Below are 25,613 nucleotides of genomic sequence, written 5' to 3' on the forward strand. Positions count from 1 at the left end.
TGCAGCAAGAACCTTATATGCCCAGACCTGGAAACAGAAGCAAACACATACCATATTAAACATTGTAATTAAAATAATGGAATACGCAGAAAGGGCAAAATTAACTATGGAATTACAAAATAGACAAGATACAGTATTTTACCAAGTCTGGGGCAAATGGTATGACTGGCTGAAAAAAAGGAAAACCCTTCATTTAATACAAAATGATAGTAATCCAACAAAATAACCTAATTTTTGTATACAAATCCCTGTAGACACACATACACACACATATATATAGATATATAACACGGGAAAATTTTAAAAACTATAGTCCTAATCTAACCAATAGTAATTTACAATTAGGGAACGACACTCCAACGATAAATATGAACTTTACGTGCTAAGGATATTACACCAGCCGTTTGCTGGCCCTATTCTCCATCTTCTCTCTCTATGCTCTCTCTTCTTTTACTTAGCTGTTTTATTTCTTTCTCTTCTTCTTTTCTTGCCTTTTGCTTTTCTCTTCTCTCTTTCTCTTTCTACCCCTCTTTTTTCCTTTTCCATGCTCTTACTTTTTATTTCCCCTTTTCTTCCCGATGTAAGTATGTACTGTATACTATTTTAGAATTGCATACTTTAAAACTGCACAAATTTATACCAATGACTAAATAGACCTTTTGTTTTTTCCCTTCCCCCATTTATTTGTAATAAAGATTATATTTTTTAAAAAAAATTAAAAAAAAATTTAAAGAAGGAATCTGGAGAGGTCAACTGTGGATAGTCTGAGGGTAAAATCTTGTGTGTGTTCAATCACACTCGGCTAATAAAATTCTATTCTATTCTATTCTATTCTACTCTATATCTTTGTATACCACCAATGCTTACTTCATTTCATTTATTCATTTATTCATTTGTCCAATACACAAATACATAGGAAGAAACGTGTGGTAATATATATGAGGGTAAAAGTCTTAAGCATAAAACGTATCAGGAAAGACTTAATGAACTCAATCTGTATAGTCTGGAGGACAGAAGGAAAAGGGGGAACATGATCGAAACATTTAAATATATTAAAGGGTTAAATAAGGTTCAGGAGGGAAGTGTTTTTAATAGGAAAGTGAACACAAGAACAAGGGGACACAATCTGAAGTTAGTTGGGGGAAAGATCAAAAGCAACATGAGAAAATATTATTTTACTGAAAGAGTAGTAGATCCTTGGAACAAACTTCCAGCAGACGTGGTAGATAAATCCACAGTAACTGAATTTAAACATGCCTGGGATAAACATAGATCCATCCTAAGATAAAATACAGAAAATAGTATAAGGGCAGACTAGATGGACCATGAGGTCTTTTTCTGCCGTCAGACTTCTATGTTTCTATGTTTCTAAAAGTGAACTTAGAGAGGATATATGAAAGGAAGAGAATATATATGATAGGTGAAAGAAAGGAAAGACAATTGGACAGGGGACGAAAGGCACAAAACAAACTTGACAAAACAAACAACGTATTTCTTTTGCTCAGGAGTCGGGAGAGTCACTCCCGTCCCGAGTCGCTTCACCAAGCGGAATAGTACAAGAGATATAAGGTACTGTATAGCGACGGCCTGCGCCCCCATCCCAGCCGGGGGCCTTTCTTAGATGGGAAGGCGGCGTTCGCTTCCCGCCCTGCCTCGCAGCCTCTTTCTCCACTGAGGAGAGGTAAGAAGAAAGAAAAGAAGCCGGCTGGAAGAATCTCTGCCCGGGAGCCCCTTTGACGGGCAGGAGAGCAAATGAGGGAAAGCTCCGTCGGGGATGCGCGCAGGAGGGAGCGGGGGGTGGGTTGAGCGTAGAGGGGCAGGGCTACAGCTAGGCCGGCCCGGTCGGCTCCGGCTCCGGCTCCAGGGGGGCGGTGGGCAGAATGGCGGGGCGGGACGGCTCTTTCGAACAGGTCGAGCGGCACCTCCCGGGGGCGCCGCCGCCTGAGGGGCAGGTCGCCGGGCGGAGACGGTGCCAACAGCCACGCAGTCCCCATCAGCAGCAGCATGCATTCCCGGCGCGGCGTTCATCCACTCGGGCCGCAGCTGCCGCCGCCAGACTTTTCCCCTCAATTCAAGCCGCTGCGGCCGCGGGCCACTCGGGCTTTTTGGCCCAAGCCCAGCTGCCTCCGTGGCGCAGGCGCCGCCTCTTCATGGAACCCCCCGAGCCGGCTTCGGAGGAGCAGCCGCGCGCCCGCCGAGCCTTGTGGAAAGCTCCGAGCGGCCGGCAGTGGCCTGTCCTGGTGGCCTGCTTGACCTGCTGCACTTTGCTCGGCTGGTACACGGCCAGCAGCGTGAGGGAAGCCGCGGCGCATGAAGACCCCCGGCTGGTCGAAATAGACCCCGAGGCGACGACTGAGGCGACTACTAAGGCGGGGGCGGGGGCGGCGGCGGGGGCGACGACGACTGAGGCGGTGACGGTGCTGGTGTGGTGGGCGCCTTTTGGCCGCGGCTACGTCTCCGGCGGCTGCGGCCAGTTCAACATCAGCGGCTGCCGCGTCTCCACCGACCGCAGCCTCCAGCATGAGGCGCAGGCGGTCCTCATCCATCACCGGGACCTGCAGCAGCACGGCCTAGGCGAGTTGCCCCGGCAGAGGCCTCCGGACCAGCGTTGGGTCTGGATGAACATGGAGTCGCCCACCCACACTACAGGCCTGCAAAACATGGGCGGCCTATTCAACTGGACGCTGTCCTACAAATCGGACTCAGATGTCTTTGTACCCTATGGGTACCTCAAGCTTCGCCCGGAGCCCCTGGTCCAGTTCCCTTTGCCCAAGAAGACCAAGCTGGTGGCTTGGGTGGTCAGCAACTGGAATGAAGGCCATGCCAGGGTCCGTTATTACCACCAGCTGAAAAAATACCTCCCCATTGACGTTTATGGCGCTCACAGACTGTCGCTCAAAGAGAACAATGTGGTGAAGACTATCTCGGAATACAAGTTTTATTTGGCTTTCGAAAACTCCCAGCATCAAGACTACATCACGGAGAAAGTCTGGAGGAACGCCTTGGAATCGTGGGCCGTCCCCGTCGTCTTGGGTCCCCCGAGGGCCAATTACGAACGGTTCATCCCTTCCGACGCCTTCATCCACGTCGATGACTTCTCTGACCCCATGGAGCTGGCAGTTTACCTGAAGTTCCTAGATAAGAACAAGAACATGTACCGAAGGCATTTCGCCTGGAGGAAACAGTACGACGTGAGGGTGTCGTCCTTTTGGACTGAACATTGTTGCAAAATTTGTAACGTCATCAGAAAGGTGGGGAGACAGCCCAAGACCATCCAGAATCTGGACAAGTGGTTCAGAAGTTGACCTCCATGGATTGACTGAGTTTCCACGCAGGACGTTTGGGTGGACGCATTTACCCATCCAAGGCACAAGAAAATAAATCAGGGATTTTTCAGGTTTTTTTAAAAAGTGACCAATTACCGTAACTTAATTGAGAAGCTAGCACTGCTTGGTTTAATAATCATGGGGAAATGTGTGTGTGGGGGTGTGTATGTGTGTGAGAGAGTGAGTTTCCACACAAGGCACAAGAAAATAAATCAGGGATTTTTCAGGTTTTTTAAAAAAGTGACCAATTACTGTAACTTAATTGAGAAGCTAGCACTGCTTGGTTTAATAATCATGGGGAAATGTGTGTGGAGGTGTGTGTGTGAGAGAGAGTTTCCACGCAGGACAGTTGGATTGACGCATCTACCCAACCAAGGCACAAGAAAATAAATCAGGTTTTTTTAAAAAGTTACCAATTACCATATCTTAATTGAGAAGTTAGCACTGCTTGGTTTAATAATCATGGGGAGATATTGTGTGTGTATTTATGGACTATTCCCCCCCTCTCTTTTAGCCTATGTGGTCAATGCAGTTCTTCACCTACCGTAACAAGCACAAAAATGTGCAGATTGCCATATATTTGGATTTATTTATTTCCAACCTTAGCAAACAAGCATAACATAGCAAGATAAGCAAAGCCATAAGCAAAGTACACATCCTACTGATCATGTCAATTGAATTCAACCTCTCTGATATTAAAAGCGCTATTTGTTAGGATGTGTTTTTGTAGCTTTCTGGCAGCCATTGCAAGCAATGCAATGTTTTGTTATGTTTGTTTTCATCAGACAAGAACAATTTTTTTTCTTCTTCAATTGGATTAAGCAGGGCATCCTGATTGAACACCAAATTCCTGCTAAAGTTTGCAATGTAAAGAGTAATGGCTCAAATCGTCCACTTATAAGTTATTGCAAGTGCGTAAAAGATGTCTGGTTGGTGATACTCTGAATTTTCTGTCCAAATAGGCTGTTAGCCTTGTTTGAAAGTCAAATTCAGTAAAGGTTTTTTTCAGGGAATAAGACTTAAGAAATTGTAAATAATATGACATTCCCCTTTCTCCTTGTCCTCCATTCTGAAATTCTAATTAATACCTGTACTTCAGCTCAACTTTTACTAATGTGCCTGTTTTATAGAGAATTGTTTTTAAAAAATAAGAAAGTTATCTGTGATAACTTCGCTGATGATGTGCCTTTCATTGTCAGACAACTTAAACTTATAACTTATTCTCTTTTTGTTTTACACGTATTTTAAAACCTTTTATTGCCAGGGTGAGCTGGAAAAATATATCCCGTTGGCAAGACAGAGAATGTCAAGACAAAATAGTTTTGTTACAAGTAAAATAATTATATTCATTGGATCCATGTTAGCATTCTCAGGTTATTAATGCTAATTATAGCTCTACTTTATTAAAATTGATAGACTTGGAAGCAAGATAGCTTCCTAACTCTCACCATTGAGACAGCTTGCATAATTTCCACACATTGGATGATCTGATACAAACTATACAACTAGAGGAATTACTTTTTTGTTTAGTTTCTTGGGAAAACCACCTCTTAATCGATTGAAAATGCACTGGGATACTAATTACTAATCTGCTGTTTGCACTTTTTAAAAAATTAATCCTTTGGGGTTTGGCATATATTTTATTAGATAATCTTTCCATATGTTTTAAAGATAGCTCATTTAGAGAGAAAAGTTTCCGAAGATCAATTTATTGGTTTTTTTCCCCTGAAAAACAATTTATACATAGGAACTTTTGTCCTGGAATAGAATATGCTAAGAAATAAAGCAGTATATGAAACATTCATTCTTAACACTGAAATTTTATATTACAGTGGTACCTCTACGTACAAATTCCTCTACTTATGAACTTTTCTAGATAAGAACTGGGTGTTCAAGATTTTTTTGCCTCTTCTCAAGAACCATTTTCTACTTACAAATTTGAGCCTCTGAAACTGTAACCAGAAAAGGCAGGGAGAAACCTCCGTGGGGCTTCTCTAGGAATCTCCTGGGAGGATACAGGGCCAGAAAAGGCAGGGAGAAGCCTCCATGGGGCTTCTCTAGGAATCTCCTGGAAGGAAACAGGGCCTCCCCCCTCCGTGTGGTTTCCCCAATCGCACACATTATTTGCTTTTACATTGATTCCTATGGGAAAAATTGCTGTTTACAAACTTTTCTACTTAAGAACCTGGTCACGGAATGAACTAAGTTCATAAGTAGAGGTACCACTGTACTGTATTATCAGTTCAATGAGAATTGGCAAAGCAGGTATTAGTAGCTTTTTGTCCACTGACTGAACAGCCAAATTGACGCTGGAGGACCTTTACCCAATTAAGGTTTTTTTCGCAATGAGAATGTGTGATTATTATTTTTAATTAGAAATAGCAAGACGTGGACTATACAGGTAGTCTTTGACTTAGGACTACAGGTGAGACCAGAATTTCCATTGCACAACAAGATGGCTGCTTTTATGACCATTTTTAGAGTTTAAGGAAATAACTGCAAATGTGAAGAGAATCTTGTGGTAAACTGGTTTGCCTTTGCTTGTTGGAAACTGGCCATGAAGGTTGCAAATGACAATCAAAGAACCTGAGGGCACTACAAGCCATTGTAAATACATTCTGCTTCCCAAATACCTAATTTTTCCTCAATGACTATGAGGAAGCTGCTTTTATTTGTGAAGCTCAGTCATAAGTCACTTTGTTCAGTGCAGTTTCAACCTCAAATGGTCACCCAAAAACGGTTGTAACTCAAGCAGTGTTCCCTCTAATTTTTTTGGGGGGTGGGCGGAAAAGTATAGTGTCTGAGCGGCAGTCCCTTCGGGACTGGGCGGCACAGAAATAATAAACAAACAAACAAACAAACAAATAAATAAATAAAAAACCCACCCTGTTTTGCCTCAGAGAATTTCAAAATAAAATACAGTGGTCCCCCGATTATCGTGAGGGTTCCGTTCCAGGACCCCTCGCAATGATCGGTTTTTTGCGAAGTAGCGGTGCGGAAGTAAAAACACCATCTGCGCATGCGCAGATGGTGTTTTTACTTCCGCCGCAGCAGCGAGGAGCCGAAGATTGGGGTTTCCCCGCCGCCCACGCAAACTCCTTGCTGCTGCCGCGCCCGCCGCTTGTCTTGTCCGCCCGCCGCTTGTCCGCCGCCTGCCTGCCCGCGCGCCCGCCGCTCACCCGCCCTTCGCCTGCCCACGCCGTTCGCTCGCGCCGCTTCCCAGCTGAGTCCTGAAGCGAACTTCCGCGTTTGGCTTCAGGACTCAGCTGGGAAGCGGCACGAGCGAACGGTGTGGGCGGGCGAAGGGCGGGCGAGCGGCAGCGAGGAGTTTGCGTGGGCGGTGGGGAAACCCCAGCGCCGCTTCCCAGCTGAGTCCCGAAGCCAAACGCGGAAGTTCGCCTTTGCCTTCTGGCTTCAGGACTCAGCTGGGAAGTGGCGCGAGCGAACGGCGTGGGCGGGCGAAGGGCGGGCGAGCGGCGGGCGCGCGGGCAGGCAGGCGGCGGACAAGCGGCGGGCGGACAAGACAAGCGGCAGGCGTGGCGGCAGCGAGGAGTTTGCGTGGGCGGTGGGGAAACTCCTCGCTGATGCCCGCCACTCGCCCTCCCGCCAGCAAGAGGGGGAAGACCCAGGGAAGCCGCCCAGCAGCTGATCTGCCCGCTGCCATCTATGCATGCGTGGCCATAGAAAAAAGGGCGCGCATGCGCAGATGGTGTTTTGACTTCCGGGTTGAAAAATCGCGATATAGCCTTTCGCAATGATCGGGATCGCGAAACGCAGGGGATCACTGTATACTGTACTGTGTGTCTATAACAGTGAGCTCATAATAGAGCAACTCTTCAATATCAAAATGCCACTTAAATAGTTGAGCTAGTTTCAAACTAGATTTTGATTTTCTTTCTGTCTTCCTTACTCCCATTCTTTTTCTTTCTCTTTTCCTTCCTCTCTTTTTTCTATCTGTTTCTCTCTCTTCCTCTCTTCCTCTCTCTCTCCTTCCCTCTCACTCTTTCCCTCTCGGCTTCTGGGCAGGTTTGAAAACTCTGAGTTGATGATGATTTTTAAGTGAGCGATTGCTCACTGCTCAGCTTAGAGGGAACTATGAACTCGAGGGCTATTTGTATTAGCTGCACATAAACTGGTTTTGAAAAGCGATGTGTTTTCACAGTTTTAATTCCAGCAGTCTCAAAGATGTTTTTTGTCTGCGTCTTCTAAGGTGCAACAGGCCCTCGTTTTTTTCAGCTAGGTCACATGTAGATAGGAATTACATTGAAGAAAATAAAATGTTATAAAAAGACTTCTATGTCGAGCATATGAAAGATTTATTTCAATAAAAATGAATGCATTTGCACTCAGAAGAAAAGTAAGGAGAGATGTGGTAGGGAAAAAAACAACCCCAAAGTAAACAACTTCACCAGATTACCAAGAGTTTCCGTGGGGTAGTTTATTTGTTTTTTGGACATGTTGGAATTTTCCTGACTTGTCATGGGGAAAAATTAGTTATGATTTCAATTAAATAAGATTTGCTCACGGAGCATAAATGCCACAGTCTCAACCGTTGATAAATTTCATATAAACTGATTTCTGATTGGAGACGGGTAGAATCTCCTTGTAATTTATTTTAACTTTTTTTGCGTTTACATTAGTAGTTGGAGATCTTTATGGATGGTTCAATAATTCATCAAAGATTATGAAATTGTGTGGAAATTAAAATGCTGTGATGGGAAGAGTGGACACCAAGTAGACAAGCTTGCAAATTGAAATATGAATCCATTTGAAATCATTTGCTGGAAAAGCTGAAAAATATGACAGGAGCCTTAACATGATCTGGTTTTTTAACGGGAAAAAATAACTGCCGTTTTCCTGGAAGATTTGCAACTTCCTGATCGAATTTATATCCTTGAAATTTCACATCAAAGTATTAACCAGGGTCAAGCTTGTTTGCTTTCCCGCTGGCCAGATGCTACTGCACACACTACATCTTTTAAAGAAACGAAAATCAAGGCAGCGAGCCAAAAAGTTTTAATGCTGTGCTTGTGTTCTTTCTTTACAATCATAAGGAGCAATAACTTGCACTAAAGACAACGTTGTATCTTGAAGAGCCTCAAGATTCTGTCAGTGGAAATTTGCACTGGAATAGATGTGCTAGCCCAGTGATGGGCAACCTTTTGAGCTTGGGGTGTCAAAATTCGCCAAAACCCCCAGCATAACTCGGGTGGTGTGTCACCTTGAGAAAAAAACCATAATTTTGTGCTAAAAGTGTCTGGTAACCGATTCCAGGCACTCCAAATTTCCTGTTCATAGTGGCACTCCCTCTTGATTCTCCAAGCGGCACCTTTCTAGATTCTCAAGCTTTGACCTCAAGTCAACAAACAAGCTTTGCCGAGTCTTACTTTCACTTTGCAGAATAGTCCCCGGACTCTTTTAAAAAAAAAAACTCCTGCAGGAGAGGGAGGGGCGCTCTTGCCCCAAAGACTCACTGAAACGGCGAATTCTCACGTGAATTGCAGGTTATTTCCAGAAGCCTGGGACAGATATCCTTGCAAAGGTTTGACAGAAAAAGCAAGCAAAGAGCAAACTTCAAAAGAAGGGAAAAGACGGGAGGGAAGGAGGAGGCGAAAGGAGGAAGGGGGGGAAGAAGGAAGGAAGGAAGGAAGGAAGGAAGGAGAGAGAGAGAGAAAGGGGCTCTTTGGAAGGAACAGGTTTTGTTCTAATGGAAAGAATCGGCTCACCCAATGAAAGGGAACGCAAAGCGACGATATTTCTTCATCTGGAAAAATGGACACCTGACTTCCTTAACGGCCGCGTGTCACTGAAAATGGCTACGCGTGTCAGTGCTGACATGCGTGTCATAGGTTCGCCATCACTGTGCTAGCCAGTCCTTAAAGTGCAGCAATATTATTTGTCCCGTTTTATTCCTGATTGGAATAAATAGGAAAGTTTGTCTAATATCCGTGTGAAGATGTTAGTTTCATGGAATCATTGCTCTGTACAAGGTTATATTGTGTCGAGGGAAAATGTTGGTCAAAAATTATTCCTAACAGACCTTTTTTTTGAAAATGGTCATTTTAATGCAAGCCTCCTGCTTATTTTGTGAAACTGCATTTCTTTTTAGTGATATAATATTTTATTTGTCTTATATCTCATTCTTGTTTTGTCTTGTTTTATTTCTTGTTCTTATTTCTTGTTCTTGAGCTTATAACAGTCTCTTTTTAGCTTTAATTGCATGGTTGAGAAACTAAACTAAAAATGTTTTTACAAATGTAAATGTTTTTACAAAGGTATTGTCATTGATTGCTTTTTTAAAAAGATACAAATAACCCTTGAATGACAACTACAACTGGGACCAGAATTTTAATTGATAAATCGGGTGGCTAATAAATGAGTTGTACCCAATTTTATGATTTTATTTTTTTGCCGCGGTTAAGTGAATTTCTGCAATTGTTAACAATCGTGGATTGCTGGAAGCCAGTTGGGAAACTTGCAAATGGCAACTGATTAGATAACACCCGCACATTGCAACCCTCATAAATGTGTGCCATTTGGCAATCATTTGAATTTTAATCACATGACCATAGAACTACTGTAACAGTTGTGCGAAAAATACTCATCAATTACTTTTTTCTGTGCCATTGTAACTTCAAACAGTCACTAAATAAAGGCCTGTAAATTGAGGACCTTGTACTGTTGATAAACTTGAGGTTCACTTAACTAATGTTTTTATATGATTCTCCAGAGATAATGTTTATATTTTTGATACCTTTTTTTTTACAATTGACTTTTATACTGTATTCGGATTGTTTCTCACAAACTGTATTTTACTGTAGTGAAATTCTATTTATGGTACATTTTCATGAAGATTTGGGGGTTACTTGGCTTTATCCTTCCATACATTGGGTTTGGGACAATTTTGGAATTATCTCCAGTACCCATAAATTATTACCCAAAATGTTATTTCCTGCTATATGATGTGTTCCTTTTCGAAGATAATCAATCTCTTGTTTATATTGTTTGCAAAACTATATTGATTTTGCTTGCTTAATGTACTAATTTATTAAAGCTTAATGTGATTTCTTTGTTGATGTAGCAAATTTTCAGTGAAGACACAGTATGCTTGTGGCTTCTTCAGTAAAACATGCTAATGTTAAACATGATTTAGGGTAGTAATATTGTGTAGTATGACATTAGTTGCTGTGTTAGAGACAGCTGCCATTTATTTCTTAAGGTGTGGAATTCTTAACAAAAATAATATACGAAAGCTAACATCTTCTCATTTGGCTGGATCAAGAGAGAGATTTGCAGTTCAAATCACTCAGGGACCTATATAGTTATGTGTAAGATTCTAATTGGTCAAAAATAAGATTTTTAATATTTACAATCATATTCAGACAAAATGCAATAAAATTAAATGAAATGATACAAAGCTTGCCTGTCTTGTTTCTTAAATATTTCTTTATTAAACTTACTGCTATCTCACCAAATGTGATTCTTACAATCATTCAAGAAAAATTAATTTAATTATTAGACTTGTATGCCTAGAATACCTTATAAAACATTACAAAAAATGGGGACAATACGTTTTTTTAAAAAACGATGCACATTAATTTTCGATAATCTTGGGAGTTTTCTTTCATGTATGGATCTCAAATGGGGAAAAAGACATTTTAAGTTTTACTCATTTTTTATTGTTGTTACTTTTTTGTTGATTGTGTTGGCTTGAGTATTGAAATTATCCCATCTCCCTAGCATTAATCCAGACATTCAACTTGTACAAGTAGTCCTCGACATTGTATGGTGGCATGGGAACTGATGGCTATGCTATTTTAATCTCAGGTGATTGTTTTGAGTTTATGATGACTGCCTGTTCTGTTCGCTAAGCAGGGTTTTATTATTTATTACTATTATATAGGTTTATGAAGTGCCACGACTCCATTAGATTGCAGGGATTGAGTAATAAAATCGATAAGAGAAAGGGCGGAGGATTTGTAGATTGTACTTTTACAGTGGTACCTCTACCTAAGAACGCCTCTACTTACGAACTTTTCTAGATAAGAATCGGGTGTTCCAAGATTTTTTTTGCCTCTTCTCAAGAACCATTTTCTACTTACAAACCCGAGCCTCCGAAACTGTAACCGGAAAAGGCAGGGAGAAGCCTCCGTGGGGCCTCTCTAGGAATCTCCTGGGAGGAAGCAGGGCTGGAAAGGCGAGCAGAAGCATCCATGGGGCCTCTGTAGGAATCTTCTGGGAGGAAACAGGGCCGGAAAAGGCGGGGAGAAGCCTCCGTGGGGCCTCTCTAGGAATCTCCTGGGAGGAAACAGAGCCAGAAAAGGTGGGGAGAAAACTCCATGAAGAATTTTTATGGAATCCTTCCATAGGTTTCAGTTCCAGAGCGGAAGTTTCAGCACTTCCATCCTGCGGCTGAAAACCCAAGTGTTTCTGAGGCCCTCATATACCCTTTACTTCCTTCTCCATTCATCAGGGCCTAAGGCTTGCAACTTCCTGCTGGCTACCCCATTGACTTGATTGTGGGAAAAGTGGCAAGAAGTTAACTTGCCTAACAACTGGAGTTTTCCGTTTACAAGATCAGCTGGGATCACGGTGCTAAGCAAAGTTGTACTGTAGAGGCCAAAATTCTGAACTTCTTACATTCTCTGTGGACCAAGCCCACAATTTATTGATTTTTTTACAAATATTTTATAGCGCCACAAAACATTTGATTGCTTATGGTTTTCCGCTCTGAAAAGAAAATTTCTGCCAAAATGATAATAAAAGAACGAGAAAAGTAATACTGTACTTCTAAACCTGTTTGATCAGTATCATCTAAACTTTTTGCCTTATAGGCTCATTCTTCTTGAACTTTTGACGAATGCTTGAAGATTGCACATTGCAATGTTTTTCTTTTTTTTTAAATCAACATGTAGGAAGAAAAATCCAGTCTAGTTCCAAGCAGGAGAAAAGCCCTGGAAATAAAATGGAGGCTGATTGAAAAGAAAGATTCTGTTTATTAATAAAGAAAACAGCATGTAGTTCTGGGACAGCTGGCAATTTAGCTTGACGAGTGCAAGATTTTTTTATACGGTTTACAATATTTTGTAATTTTGAGATTTGCTTTGTGCGCTTTTATTATTTGTTTGGTGGTGAGTTCATCCTATTACCCCCTGAAGGTCATGCCCTGTCCTTCTTAATTCCATCAACTGGAGATGAAGGTGTTTTATTTATGAATAGATTGGCCCGGATTTCTTAATGGGCACAAAATATCTACCTCTAAAAAATTCAGGGATCTCCTGGAGGCTGTTGGGGCTGTTTTTTGCCTCTGTAATTTTTTTTTCTCCATTTCTGCTTTGAGGAAATGTAATGTTCTGCCTCTTTTAATATTCCCCAGAACATTTCATTCGCCAGGGGGAGGGAGGCTTCCACCAAATATACACAAAATAGTTAACATAGGCGTGATTACATTGATCTTACACTTGTTGGAACAAATATCCTTCTGGGTTCAGTTCCAAGTGGGGAAAAAGACAATGGATTCAGGGAAATTGTTTCAAAAGAAGGTTTAATGGAGGGCAGGAGCACATGGCATGAGCCTCTGAACAGAAAAGGTGGATCACATGCTTCTAGATATAGGGTGAAGGGAAAAGGGATGCTGAATCACTTGGTTTTATGACCTCTGTTGGGCTCCACTTCTTACTTCCTTGTTCCTGTGTATGTAATGCACTCCGATTGACGGTCAGACTCCCATGGAGTAATGCAGGGACAACTCTGTAGGCTGTCTTGACTCCAAGCTTGCCTGACCGCCACTGACTGACACATTCTTCCCAGGTCCCATGAATTGTACTGAAAGGGCATTGGGCAATTCCTAATATGGCTGTCTGAAGGAGGTAGATCTTTGTTATTAGAATAGACTGGTCCAGGCTATTACCAAATAGAGTAGAGTAGAGTAGAGTAGAGTAGAGTAGAGTAGAGTAGAGTAGAGTAGAGTAGAGCAGAGCAGAGCAGAGCAGAGCAGAGCAGAACAGAATTCTTTATTGGCCAAGTGTGATAAAAGTAATGTATCTTTTTCTTTTATGTACACTGAGAATATATGCACCAAAGACAAATTCCTTGTGTGTCCTATCAAACAAGGAATTTGCCTTTGGTGCATATATTCTCAGTATACATAAAAGAAAAAGATACACTTGTCAAGAATCATGAGGTACAACACTTAATGATTGTCATAGGGGTCAAATAAGCAATCGGGGAGGGGGGTGTCTGAGTGAGCTGGGCCATTCTTTGATGGCAAATTGACAAAGGTGGAGGCTAGTGAGTCTGTTTCCTACCTAAAAACATGTTTCTCCATTTATCTAGGGGTATTCTATATAATATTTTGCCTTTTTAATATTTCCCAGGATATTTCATTTTCCTAGGAGACGGGTAGGTGCTAACTTCTTTCACCTTCGCAGAAGTTCAAGTAATGTTAAAAAAAAGAAGTAACATTTCTTTGAAATTTCCTGGTAAGTTCACCCACTTATCTTAATGATATTGGCAACGAAATATAAGTAGAAATGTCAGATCCTTTATAGAAATCGGAATAGTAATGTTGAAAGTGTCCTTGTATTGCAAAATTATGCCACAACTACAGGCGAAACTCAAAAAATTAGAATATCGTGCAAAAGTTCATTCAGCATCCCCATAATGCTTCCATCTGCAGAAGGGAGCATAAGTGCTCCAATATCTCCTGGTAGGTGGCTGCTTTAACTTTGGACTTAATAAAGCATACTGGACCAAAACCAGCAGAGGACATGGCTCCCCAAATGAACACAGACTGTGTAAACTTCATCCTGGACTTCAAGCATTTTGCAGTGTATGACTCTCCATTCTTCCTCCATACTTTTATTCTATTCTATTCTATTTATTTATTTTGTCCAATACACAATAATACACAGTGAAGGTTATAAAGGATATAGTAGAGAAGAAATACGAGATATAGGAGAGACTATAGGACAGGGGACGGAAGGCACTCTAGTGCGCTTATGTACGCCTCTTACTGACCTCTTAGGAATCTGGAGAGGTCAACTGTGGATAGTCTAAGGGTAAAATGTTGGGGGTTAGGGGAGGACACTATAGAGTCCGGTAAGGAGTTCCACGCTTCGACAACCTGATTATTAAACTCGTATTTTTTACAGTCAAGTTTGGAGCGGTTAATATTAAGCTTGAATCTGTTGTGTGCTCTTGTATTGTTGTGGGTCTTTGGTTTCCAAATGAGATGCAAAAGTTGCTCTCATCAGAAAAAAGGACTTTGAACTACTGAACAACAGACTAGGTCTGTTTTTCTTTAGCCCACAAGACGCTGATGTTGTTTGTTCTTCAGCGGTGTCTTGACAAGAGGAATACGATATTTGAAGCCCATCTCCAGGATCCGTCTGTGTGTGGTGGCTCTTGATGCACTGACTCCAGCCTTAGTGCACTCCTTGCGAAAGTCCCCAACACTTTTGAATGGCCTTTTCCTGACAATCCTCTCCAGGCTGCGGTCATCCCTGCTACTTGTGCACCTTTTTCTTCCGTTTTCCCCTTCCACTCAACTTTCTATTAATGTGCTTTGATACAGCACTCTGGGAACATCTAACTTTGTTTGAATTACCTTTTGAGGGCTTCCCTCTTTATGGAAGGTGTCAATGATGGTTTTCTCCATAACTGTCAGCTCAGGTCAGCAGTCTTTTCTAGGTGATTCCTACTAAACCAGGCTGAGAGACCATTTAAAAGCTCAGGAACCCTTTGCAGGTGTTATGGCTTAGTTAGCTGATTAGAGACATTTTGTGCCTGGAATATTGCATTTTTTCACAATACATATACCAATTTTCAGAGATTGTGGATTTGGAGTTTTCATGAACTGTACTCCATAATCACCATAATTATGACAAATCACAGCTTAAACTATGTTGCTTTGCATGCAATGAGTGTCTCTCGTATATTAGTATTCACCTTTTAAGTTGCATTACTGAAATAAACGAACGTTTGCACAATATTCTAATTTTACAAGTTTCACCTGTGTAAGACTTCCTGGAATTTCAAAATCATAATATCTCTTTCCTTCTTTAATTGACAAATAAATCCTTTCCTGGTTTGTTTGCATGTTCAAAGTTCATTTGATTAAGGAAATTCAATGTATTATCTACCATACACTCATATATAATTGCTATTCAAGAAGTTTAATTCGGTTTAGAATATTTAGGTTATTTCCAATTCTTTTTTTGCTTTCAATTTCTGATAAGATCTCATGGATTTTTCTAGTTTCAAATGATTATCTGAAAGTATACCATTTCAGACAAATGGTTATCCAATCTCTTCTTAAAAACCTCCAGTGTCGGAGCGCCCACAACTTCTGGAAGCAAGTAATTCCAGATTAATGTCTGAATTGTTTAGGAAATTCCTCTTTAGTTCTAGTTTGCCTCTTTTTCTATCCATTGCTTCTTATCCTGCCTTAAGGTACTTTGGAGGCTAAGTTGACCCGTTCTTTGTGGCAGTCTCTTATCTATCTATCTATCTATCTATCTATCTATCTATCTATCTATCTATCTATCTATCTATCTATCTATTTTTATCAAACATTTATAGATAGTAGTTTGTATAAACATAAGTAAAAAATAATGAGAAGAGGACAATAGGACAGGGACGGTAGGCACAACAGTGCGCTTATGCATTTAATATCTAAATATTTAATATTTATTTATTTGATATCTAAATATTGCATATTTAGATATTAAATAATCTACTGAATGATGTCTTTTACTCTGTAACAATGTAATAATAATTATTAATAATTATAATAGTAATAATTAATGTCTGTTAGTGATGTCTATTGCTTATTCGACTCCTATAATCATTGTTCTACTTCATGATTCTTGACAAATGTATCTTTCCTTTTATGTAAACTGAGAGCATGTGCACCAAAGACAAATTCCTTGTGTGTCCAACCTCACTTGGCCAATAAAGAATTCTATTCTATTCTATTCTATTCTACTCAGGCTGGTCAACCAGGATTTTAAGGTTTAGCACTTTGTGGCAAACTCCATCCCAGGTGGTCTCCCCCCTCCCCATAGACCATAAATAGGGAAACCATGTAAACAGACACTATTTCTATTAACACCCGACGCGCCCATCCCCTTTCAAACTTTCCATCCTCCTTTTCGGGCACTTAACGGAAAGTCAAAACATCACAGGTGGGAGGGTCTCCCGCGCACGCCCAAAGGAAGAGCGGCTCTCCGAGACGCTCACGCGCTCGATTTCCGCGAAGGGAGAAAGCGCAGGTGGGAGAGGCGTGGCCTCCTCAGTTGGGCGTGGTCCCCCCCGCGAGGCAAGGGGCCTCGAAGCACGTGCGCGCGCGAATTCCAGAATTGAGGGAGGGTCGCCGATGGGTGGCGGTGGTCGGAGGGTCTTCTCTCACTTTTGACCCCGGTGTGTGTGTGTGTGTGTGTGTGTGTGTGTGTGTGTGTCTTTAGTGGGCTTCCTTCCCTTCAGGTTTCCTGCAAGGCGAATCCGAAGCAAAATCATAACTCAGTTAGTTCTCCACCTCACTTGGTCAGTCGTTGCTCGTGAGGTTAACGGTAAGTGTGTGTATAGGGGGGGGGGAGGTCACGTCTCTGACTCCCTCATCACAGAAAGAGGGGGAGATACCTTTTTTCAGAGACTGATTCTGCCCCCCCTTCCTTCCAAAACGTGGCAGCAAGTGTCCCAATACTTAAGGGGTTGTCAATCTTTTATTTTTCTAAAGCACCTGAAGACCAGGCAAGGAATAATTACACAGGTCTCCAAAAATATATATATATTTATACTCATCGCAGTTGACCTTGTACTTTTCTGAATCATTTTCTTTTTGTTCTGATTTCAAAGTTGTATATAGTTTTTTCTGGAGCAGGTATAGTTCCCACGGAGCAGCAGCATTTTTATAAGGTATAGAATAGAAGAATAAAATTATTTTATTGGCCAAGTGTGATTGGACACACAAGGAATTTGTCTCGGTGCATATGCTCTCAGTGTACATAAAAGAAAATATAGATTTGAAAAGAACTATCGATCTGATTTTAAAATTGTATATAGTTTTTTCAGTAGCAGGTATAGTTTCCACGAAGTAAGCATCATTTTTATAAGGTATAGAATAGAAGAATACAATTATTTTATTGGCCAAGTGTGATTGGACACACAAGGTGCATATGCTTTCAGTGTACATAAAAGAAAATATAGATTTGAAAAGAAATATACCTGTAGATCTGATTTCAAAATTGTAGTAGGTATAGTTTCCATGGAGCAGCATCATTATTATAAGGTATAGGAAATGCATTGTTGACGTTAAGAAAACAACAACACAGGTCTACAAAAATATATTTTTTGTAATCATCCCAGTTGACCTTGTACTTTTCTGAATCATTTTTTTTCCTGATTTCAAAATTGTATGTAGTTTTTTCTGTAGCAAGTATAGTTTCAATGGAGCAACATCATTTTTATAAGGCATAGAATAGAAGAATAGAATTATTTTATTGGCCAAGTGTGATTGGACACACAAGGAATTTGTCTCGGCTCTCGGTGTACATAAAAGAAAAGATACATTTGTCAAGAATCATGTGGTACAACACTGAATGATTGCCATAATCTACATATCTGAAATAATGTAATAACAAAAATGCTTCTATATCAGACACTTTATGTGATAGAGCAAAACTAAGCATATTTTTGGAATCGGCACATCAAACTCCATAAAATAGACATATTACTTTTGCTAATGATTTTTTTTTGTGTTGACCAGTGTTATGGATGGAAACTGATCAAGGAGAGATTCCATCTAGAAATAAAGGAGACATTTTCTGACTTTGAGAACAATCAGCCTATGGAACGAATTGCCTACAGACGTTGTGGGAGCAACAACATTGGAGAAGAGATCTGGCTACCAGCTGTCAGAAAGGGTGTAAGATGGATTGGAATAGATGATCTACAAGGTCCCTTCCAACTCTTTGTTATTCTCTTGCCTGTCCTCGTTTACCCTCTGCTGTCTTTCTCTTCATGCTGTTTTCAGGGCATCGTACATTTTATCTCAATCGTCCAAATTTACCAATAAAAACCAAATTTACCATATAAATTTGTTGTGGTTAGCTCTGGCCCAGCTCCTGCCCCAAGGAATGTGCAGGTGGATGTGGGGGAAACATCCACATGCCGCAGGCCTGTTTTGCTCCCGATGGAATCTGCCGACGAAGCCTCCTCTGACCAAGGAAGCGTGAGTGACAGGGAAGAGGGGAGTTTGGCAGACATCCCAGGAGGAGATCAATCATCTGTATCTTCCCTGGATTCTGAACAAGAATTAATGACACATCCACGCATGCGTAGAGTGATGCATAGGAGACAACAACTGAAGGATTATTACAAGAGAAAATGAGGCCACCTGTGGTTGGGTGGGGCTGTTGTAATTAGTGCTACAGATAAAAGTGCAGCTTGGTGTTTTAGTCTCATGGCAGTTTATCTGACTCATTGTTTCGTCAACATCATGGTTTTTGTGCTGTTCAAGATTGTGTGTGGACTCTCTGGACTTTAGAATTGGACTCAATTTCCCAGTTATTGGGTGAGCAATTGGATTGCATTTAACCTGTGCCTTGTGTGTACCAGAAAATCCCTTTGACATTTAAAAAGGGAGCTGTTTCTGTTTTTCTGTTTATAAAAACTTTTGGGTTTTCCTTTTATCGTGTGGTGTGTGTCTTCCTGGACTAATTACCCTGTACTTACGGGCGGTTGAAACACGCCGGCAGAACATAAATTTATATTACATTGTCCATTGTCCCAGGATCTTCTGGGTGAAGGAATAGCATGATCTTCCTAATGGATCTCTCTCTCTCTCTCTCTTTGACCTGATCTGAAGAAAACTGGCTGTTCTTGCATTTCTACTCCAGATTAAATAATGGAGAACATTGCATTTCAAGTAGGCTTAAGTCGTTTTTATATGAAGCAATTCTCAATGTCACCGTTTAAACACATAAGGATCTGTGGCCCTTAAGATGTTCCTGAAGTCCTCAGTTATTGCTCCATTAGCAAGAGCTGCTAGTTTAGAGAATACAGTGTTCCCTCGATTTTCGCGGGTTCGAACTTCGCGAATAGCCTATACCACAGTTTTTCAAAAAATATTAATTAAAAAAATACTTCGTGGTTTTTTTCCTATACCACGGTTTTCCCCACCCGATGACGTCATATGTCATCGCCAAACTAATAATTTTTGCAAATAACAAAAAAATAATTATTGTTAATAAATAATTATGTTTATAAATATCAGGATCACTAAGTGTCTTATTCAATGGTGAGTACCAGTAATAATGGTGAGTAAATGGTTGTTAAGGGAATGGGAAATGGTAATTTAAGGGTTTAAAGTGTTAAGAGATGGCTTGTGATACTGTCCATAGCCAAAAATGGTGTATTTACTACTGCATCTTTACTTCGCCGATAATTGGAAGTTACAATAAGGGACATGACTGCTTCTGGTCCAATTTCTTAAGTTGTTGGTCCTCATCATAAAGCATCAACAAAGAATGTTGAGAAACAGTTTTTCAGTACAGTTGAAATACCATTTAAAAAAAATCAAGTTCCTAAGATAAAAAGGCAATAAATAAAAACTTAACTACACAATTGCTCTAAAACGTGGGTGGATACCCATAGCCAGCTTTTCACCAGGATGCAGCTGCTGTCTTTTTTTTAAAGCCTACTTTTTATAAGGTTAAGGCCCTCTTGATGTAGAAGGTGGAATGAGAAAGCTACAATTCAAGTATTCTCTTCAGAATCATCCAACACTCTGCAGTCTGATTGGTTGCCGATCAGTTTCCGGTCACAATTCAAAGTGTTGGTTATGACCTATAAAGCCCTTCTTGGCACCAGACCAGGATATCTGCGAGACCGCCTTCTGCCGCATGAATTCCAGCGCCTGGTTAGGTCCCACAGAGTTGGCCTTCTCCGGGTCCCGTCGACTAAACAATGTCGGCTGGTGGGACCCAGGGGAAGAGCCTTCTCTGTGGTGGCTCCAACCCTCTGGAACCAGCTCCCCCCAGAGATTAGGATTGCCCCCACCCTCCTTGCCTTTCGTAAACTCCTTAAAACCCACCTCTCCCATCAGGCATGGGGGAACTGAGACATCTCCCCCTTGCCTATGTAGTTTTTGTGTACGATATGATTGTGTGTATGTTTTTATATATTGGGGTTTTTTAGACTTTTTAATGTAAAATTGTTATTTTTAGATTTTAAATATTAGATTTGTTACCATATATTGTTTTTTATCACTGTTGTGAGCCACCCCGAGTCTACGGAGAGGGGCGGCATGCAAATCTAATTAATAATGATGATGATAATAATAATAATAATAATAATAATAATAATAATAATAATAATAATAATTACGGAGTTTCATATGGAAAAGGCAGGTCTTGAAGTTTTTACTACCTCTGGTTTCTTGTGCCTCTCCTCCATCCTCCAAATTCATCCTCCTGGAATTACAGTTAACAGAATAATAGAATTGAAAGAGACCTTGGAGGTCTTCTAGTCCAACCTCTTGCACAAGCAGGAGAAACATAGAAACATAGAAACATAGAAGTCTGACGGCAGAAAAAGACCCCATGGTCCATCTAGTCTGCCCTTATACTATTTTCTGTATTTTATCTTAGGATGGATATATGTTTATCCCAGGCATGTTTAAATTCAGTTACTGTGGGTTTATCTACCACGTCTGCTGGAAGTTTGTTCCAAGGATCTACTACTCTTTCAGTAAAATAATATTTTCTCATGTTGCTTTTGATCTTTCCCCCAACTAACCTCAGATTGTGTCCCCTTGTTCTTGTGTTCACTTTCCTATTAAAAACACTTCCCTCCTGGACCTTATTTAACCCTTTAACATATTTAAATGTTTCGATCATGTCCCCCCTTTTCCTTCTGTCCTCCAGACTATACAGATTGAGTTCATTAAGTCTTTCCTGATACGTTTTATACTTAAGACCTTCCACCATTCTTGTAGCCCGTTTTTGGACCCGTTCAATTTTGTCAATATCTTTTTGTAGGTGAGGTCTCCAGAACTGAACACAGTATTCCAAATGTGGTCTCACCAGCATTCTATATAGCGGGATCATAATCTCCCTCTTCCTGCTTGTTATACCTCTAGCTATGCAGCCAAGCATCCTACTTGCTTTCCCTACTGCCTGACTGCACTGTTCACCCATTTTGAGACTGTCAGAAATCACTACGCCTAAATCTTTTTCTTTTGAAGTATTTGCTAACACAGAACTGCCAATACAATAGTCAGATTGAGGATTCCTTTTCCCCAAGTGCATTATTTTACATTTGGAAACATTAAACTGCAGTTTCCATTGCTTTGACCATTTATCTAGTAAAGCTAAATCATTTACCATATTGCCGACGCCTCCAGTAATATCAACCCTATTGCACAGAACATATACTATGATATATGTAGTGGACAAACGGTTGTCCGATCTCTTGAAAACTACCCATAATTTCTGAAGGCAAGCTGTTCTACTGATAAATTGTTCTGTCAGGAAATTTCTCCTTATGTCTAGGTTGGTCCTCTTGATTAGTGTTCATTCATTGCTTCTTGTTCTGCCTTCATGTGCTTTTTTTGTTTGTTTGTTAAATTTCAGTGAGCTAAAACTGGAATAATGAGTGGACGGGCTCGTGCGAAAGCCAGAGGACAGCTCTTTCCTGGGAGAGAAACATGTGGACAAAGTGATTTCTCAAAACCAGTATGTTTTGTGCTTGTGCTTGTTTACAAAATGTTGATCTTCTCTCATAGGGCAACTGTGTGATTAGGCCACTGTATTTCCCAACCTTTTCTACTAGGGTCGCCCAGAAAACAATACACCACATTTTTTTTCTCAGCCTAAAGTAATGGTATGAATGTGAAACTTTAGATATGCAGTGGTACTTCTACCTAAGAACGCCTCTACTTATGAACTTTTCTAGATAGGAACCGGGTGTTCAAGATTTTTTTGCCTCTTCTCAAGAACCATTTTCCACTTACAAACCCGAGCCTCCGAAACTGTAACCGGAAAAGGCAGGGAGAAGCCTCCGTGGGGCCTCTCTAGGAATCTCCTGGGAGGAAACAGGGCCAAAAAAGGCAGGGAAAAGCTACTGTGGGGTCTCTCTAGGAATCTCCTGGGAGGAAACAGGGCTGGAAAAGGTGGGGAGAAGCCTCCGTGGGGCCTCTCTAGGAATCTCCTGGGAGGAAACAGGGCTGGCAAAGGCAAGGGGAAGCCTCTGTGGGGGCCTCTCTAGGGATCTCTTGGGAGGAAACAGGGCCGGGAAAGTCAGGGAGAAACCTCCCTGCGGCCTCTCTAGGAATCTCCTGGGAGGAAACAGGGCCTCCACCCTCCCTGTGGTTTCCTCAATCGTACATATTGTTTGTTTTTACAATGATTCCTATAGGAAAAATTGCTGCTTTTTACAAACTTTTCTACTTAAGAACCTGGTCATGGAACGAATTAAGTTTGTAAGTAGAGGTACCACTGTACATTATTGGAATTGTCAGGCGTGCATGTGTAAATTTTGCACTTCTTCAGACAGATAGCGTAGCTGCAGCAATGATTTGAAATGGCGTCTATAAGTGTTGTACATTACAAGCAGTGTGTCGTCATTGAATTTCTCACTGCAGAGAAAGAATCTGTTGGGAACATTCACAATTGTTTGTGTACAGTTTATGGAGAACCTGCAGTCGACAGACGTACAGTTAGTTACTGGGCACAGAGGGTGAGGCCATTAGAGGTGGTTCTCACAGTGCAGAAATGGCTTTGTGACCAGAACAAGGAGTGGTACTGACAGGGCGTACACGCCCTTGTGTCTCGTTGGAGGAAGGCCATGGAACGGGACAGAGAGTACGTGGAGAAATAGGGAGTGTAGAAGAAACGTCATTCTTTCTTGTATGTAAGTTTCATTGTGTTCAATAAATAATTGTTGGGGGAAAAAGTGGTGCATTACTTTCTGGGCGACCCTCGTATGTCCCACATTAGGGGTGAAATTCAGCAGGTTCTGACAGTTTCTGGAGAACAGGTAGCAGAAATTTTGAGTAGTCCAGAGCAGTGTTTCCCAACCTTGGCAACTTTATTTATTTATTTATTTCATTTATTTATTGGATTTGTATGCCGCCCCTCTCCGCAGACTCGGGGCGGCTAACAACAATAATAAGACAGCATATAATAATAATCCAATACTAAAAACAGTTAAAAACCCATTATAATAAAAACCAAACAGACATATAGGCATAAAATTGTAACGGCCTAGGATCTCAGTTCCCCCATGCCTGGTGGCAGAGGTGGGTTTTAAGTAGCTTATGAAAGGCAAGGAGGGTGGGGGCAATTCTAATCTCTGGGGGGAGTTGGTTCCAGAGGGTCGGGGCTGCCACAGAGAAGGCTCTTCCCCTGGGTCCCGCCAAGCGGCATTGTTTAGTTGACGGGACCCGGAGAAGACCCACTCTGTGGGACCTAATTGGTCGCTGGGATTCGTGCAGCAGAAGGCGGTCCCGGAGATAATCTGGTCCGGTGCCATGAAGGGCTTTATAGGTCATAACCAACACTTTGAATTGTGACCGGAAACTGATCGGCAACCAGTGCAGACTGCGGAGTGTTGGTGTAACATGGGCATATTTGGAAAAGCCCATGATTTCTCTCGTAGCTGCATTCTGCAGGATCTGAAGTTTCCGAACACTTTTCAAAGATAGCCCCATGTAGAGAGCGTTACAGTAGTCGAGCCTCGAGGTGATGAGGGCATGAGTGACTGGGAGCAGTGACTCCCGGTCCAAATAGGGCCGCAACTGGTGCACCAGGCGAACCTGGGCGAACGCCCCCCTTGCCACAGCTGAAAGATGTTTCTCTAATGTGAGCTGTGGATCGAGGAGGACGCCCAGGTTGCGAACCCTCTCTGAGGGGGTCAATGATTCTCCCCCTAGGGTAATGGATGGACAGATGGAATTGTCCTTGGGAGGCAAGACCCACAGCCACTCCATCTTGTCTGGGTTGAGTTTGAGTTTGTTGACATCCATCCAGGCCCCAACAGCCTCCAGGCACCGGCACATCACTTCCACTGCTTCGTTGACTGGACATGGGGTGGAGATGTATAACTGGGTATCATTGGCATATTGATGATACCTCACCCCATGCCCTTGGATGATCTCACCCAGCGGTTTCATGTAGATATTAAATAGCAGGGGGGAGAGGACCGACCCCTGAGGCACCCCACAAGGGAGATACCTAGAGGTCGACCTCTGACCCCCCACTAACACTGACTGCGACCGACCGGAGAGGTAGGAGGAGGAACACTGAAGAACAGTGCCTCCCACTCCCAACCCCTCCAGCCGGCGCAGAAGGATACCATGGTCGATAGTATCGAGAGGTCAAGAAGCACCAGGATAGAGGACAAGCCCCTGTCCCGGGCCCGCCAGAGATCATCCATCAGTGCGACCAAAGCAGTTTCCGTGCATTTGCTGGCTGGGGAATTCTGGGAGTTGAAGTCCAAATATCTTCAAGTTGCCAAGGTTGGGAAACACTGTTCCAGAGAACTCGCAAATACCACCTCTGGCAGTCCCCAGAGTGTGGTGGGAATGGAAATTTTGAACTTCACTCCTGTCCCACATCCTTTATTTAGATCTACATTTAATGATTGGTAGTAAACTATTAAAAATAGTTTATTTAAGACAAATTTGTGGTCTGTTTATAAATAGCTGTATTTTTATTTAGCTGCTTGCACTAAATAATGATGATGTTTCGTCCTAGGCAAACAATGCACTAAAAAAGCATCACATTTGAACAGTTGCTCATTAATCAAAGTCATACAATCTCCAAAGAAATGTATTTAATCCCACAGGCAGACTTAAAAAAAGATTTGTTACGAAAGAGGGATTCGTAACGGATGCTATAATGTTAGTGAAACCAGTCACTCTTATTTTTTTTCAATAACAAGTAATAGAAAACAATTAAAAAAAACAACTATTTGAAAACAATATAGAGAGAACTCAGGCTCAGGGACTGTTACTTAATCTAATTTATTTGGAATGATTTATACATCGATAAAATGTTCATCCTGGGAAAATAGTTTATATTTGTGATAGTATTCAAGCGTGGGTTCCTCCTCATTTGGACCATTTCACCCGAACTGACAGTCACCTGCTAGTGACATCACAATGATGTCATCGACCTGGTTCGGTTGATGCCAGTCTGTAGGCGCTGCCATCTTTAAAAAAAAATAAATTTCTTTTTTGATTTTTTTTCCCTTCTGAGCACTGTACATGCAGTCGCCATCTTG

General features: G+C 41.6%; 2 protein-coding genes across 4 annotated transcripts in view; both read left to right on the forward strand.

Moving 5' to 3' along the window:
- The first annotated feature begins 1,880 nt into the window (after positions 1-1,880).
- LOC139166273 (4-galactosyl-N-acetylglucosaminide 3-alpha-L-fucosyltransferase 9-like) lies at positions 1,881-5,130 on the forward strand. The gene has a single exon (XM_070749621.1). The coding sequence runs from the start codon at positions 1,881-1,883 to the stop codon at positions 3,303-3,305; it is 1,425 nt and encodes a 474-aa protein (XP_070605722.1). The 3' UTR covers positions 3,306-5,130.
- Positions 5,131-16,583: 11,453 nt separating this feature from the next.
- Positions 16,584-25,613, forward strand: part of LOC139166286 (piwi-like protein 4) — a 48,264-nt gene continuing 39,234 nt past the window's right edge. Inside the window, exons 1-2 of one of the 3 annotated variants that reach the window (XM_070749638.1) lie at positions 16,584-16,897; positions 21,962-22,063. In XM_070749638.1, coding sequence (XP_070605739.1) covers positions 21,980-22,063 — 84 coding nt within the window. In that variant the 5' untranslated portion in view covers positions 16,584-16,897; positions 21,962-21,979. Of the gene's footprint in view, positions 16,898-18,177; positions 18,253-21,961; positions 22,064-25,613 lie in introns of those variants that run through there. The other 2 variants (XM_070749640.1, XM_070749639.1) reach the window with 2 other exon arrangements.

Source organism: Erythrolamprus reginae, chromosome 4 (assembly GCF_031021105.1).
Source record: "Erythrolamprus reginae isolate rEryReg1 chromosome 4, rEryReg1.hap1, whole genome shotgun sequence".
In the NCBI taxonomy this organism is placed as follows: Eukaryota; Metazoa; Chordata; class Lepidosauria; order Squamata; family Dipsadidae; genus Erythrolamprus; species Erythrolamprus reginae.

Bases quoted from the DNA above. Each gene is read 5' to 3' on its own strand.
- LOC139166273 (XM_070749621.1), top strand. From the start codon at position 1,881: ATGGCGGGGCGGGACGGCTCTTTCGAACAGGTCGAGCGGCACCTCCCG.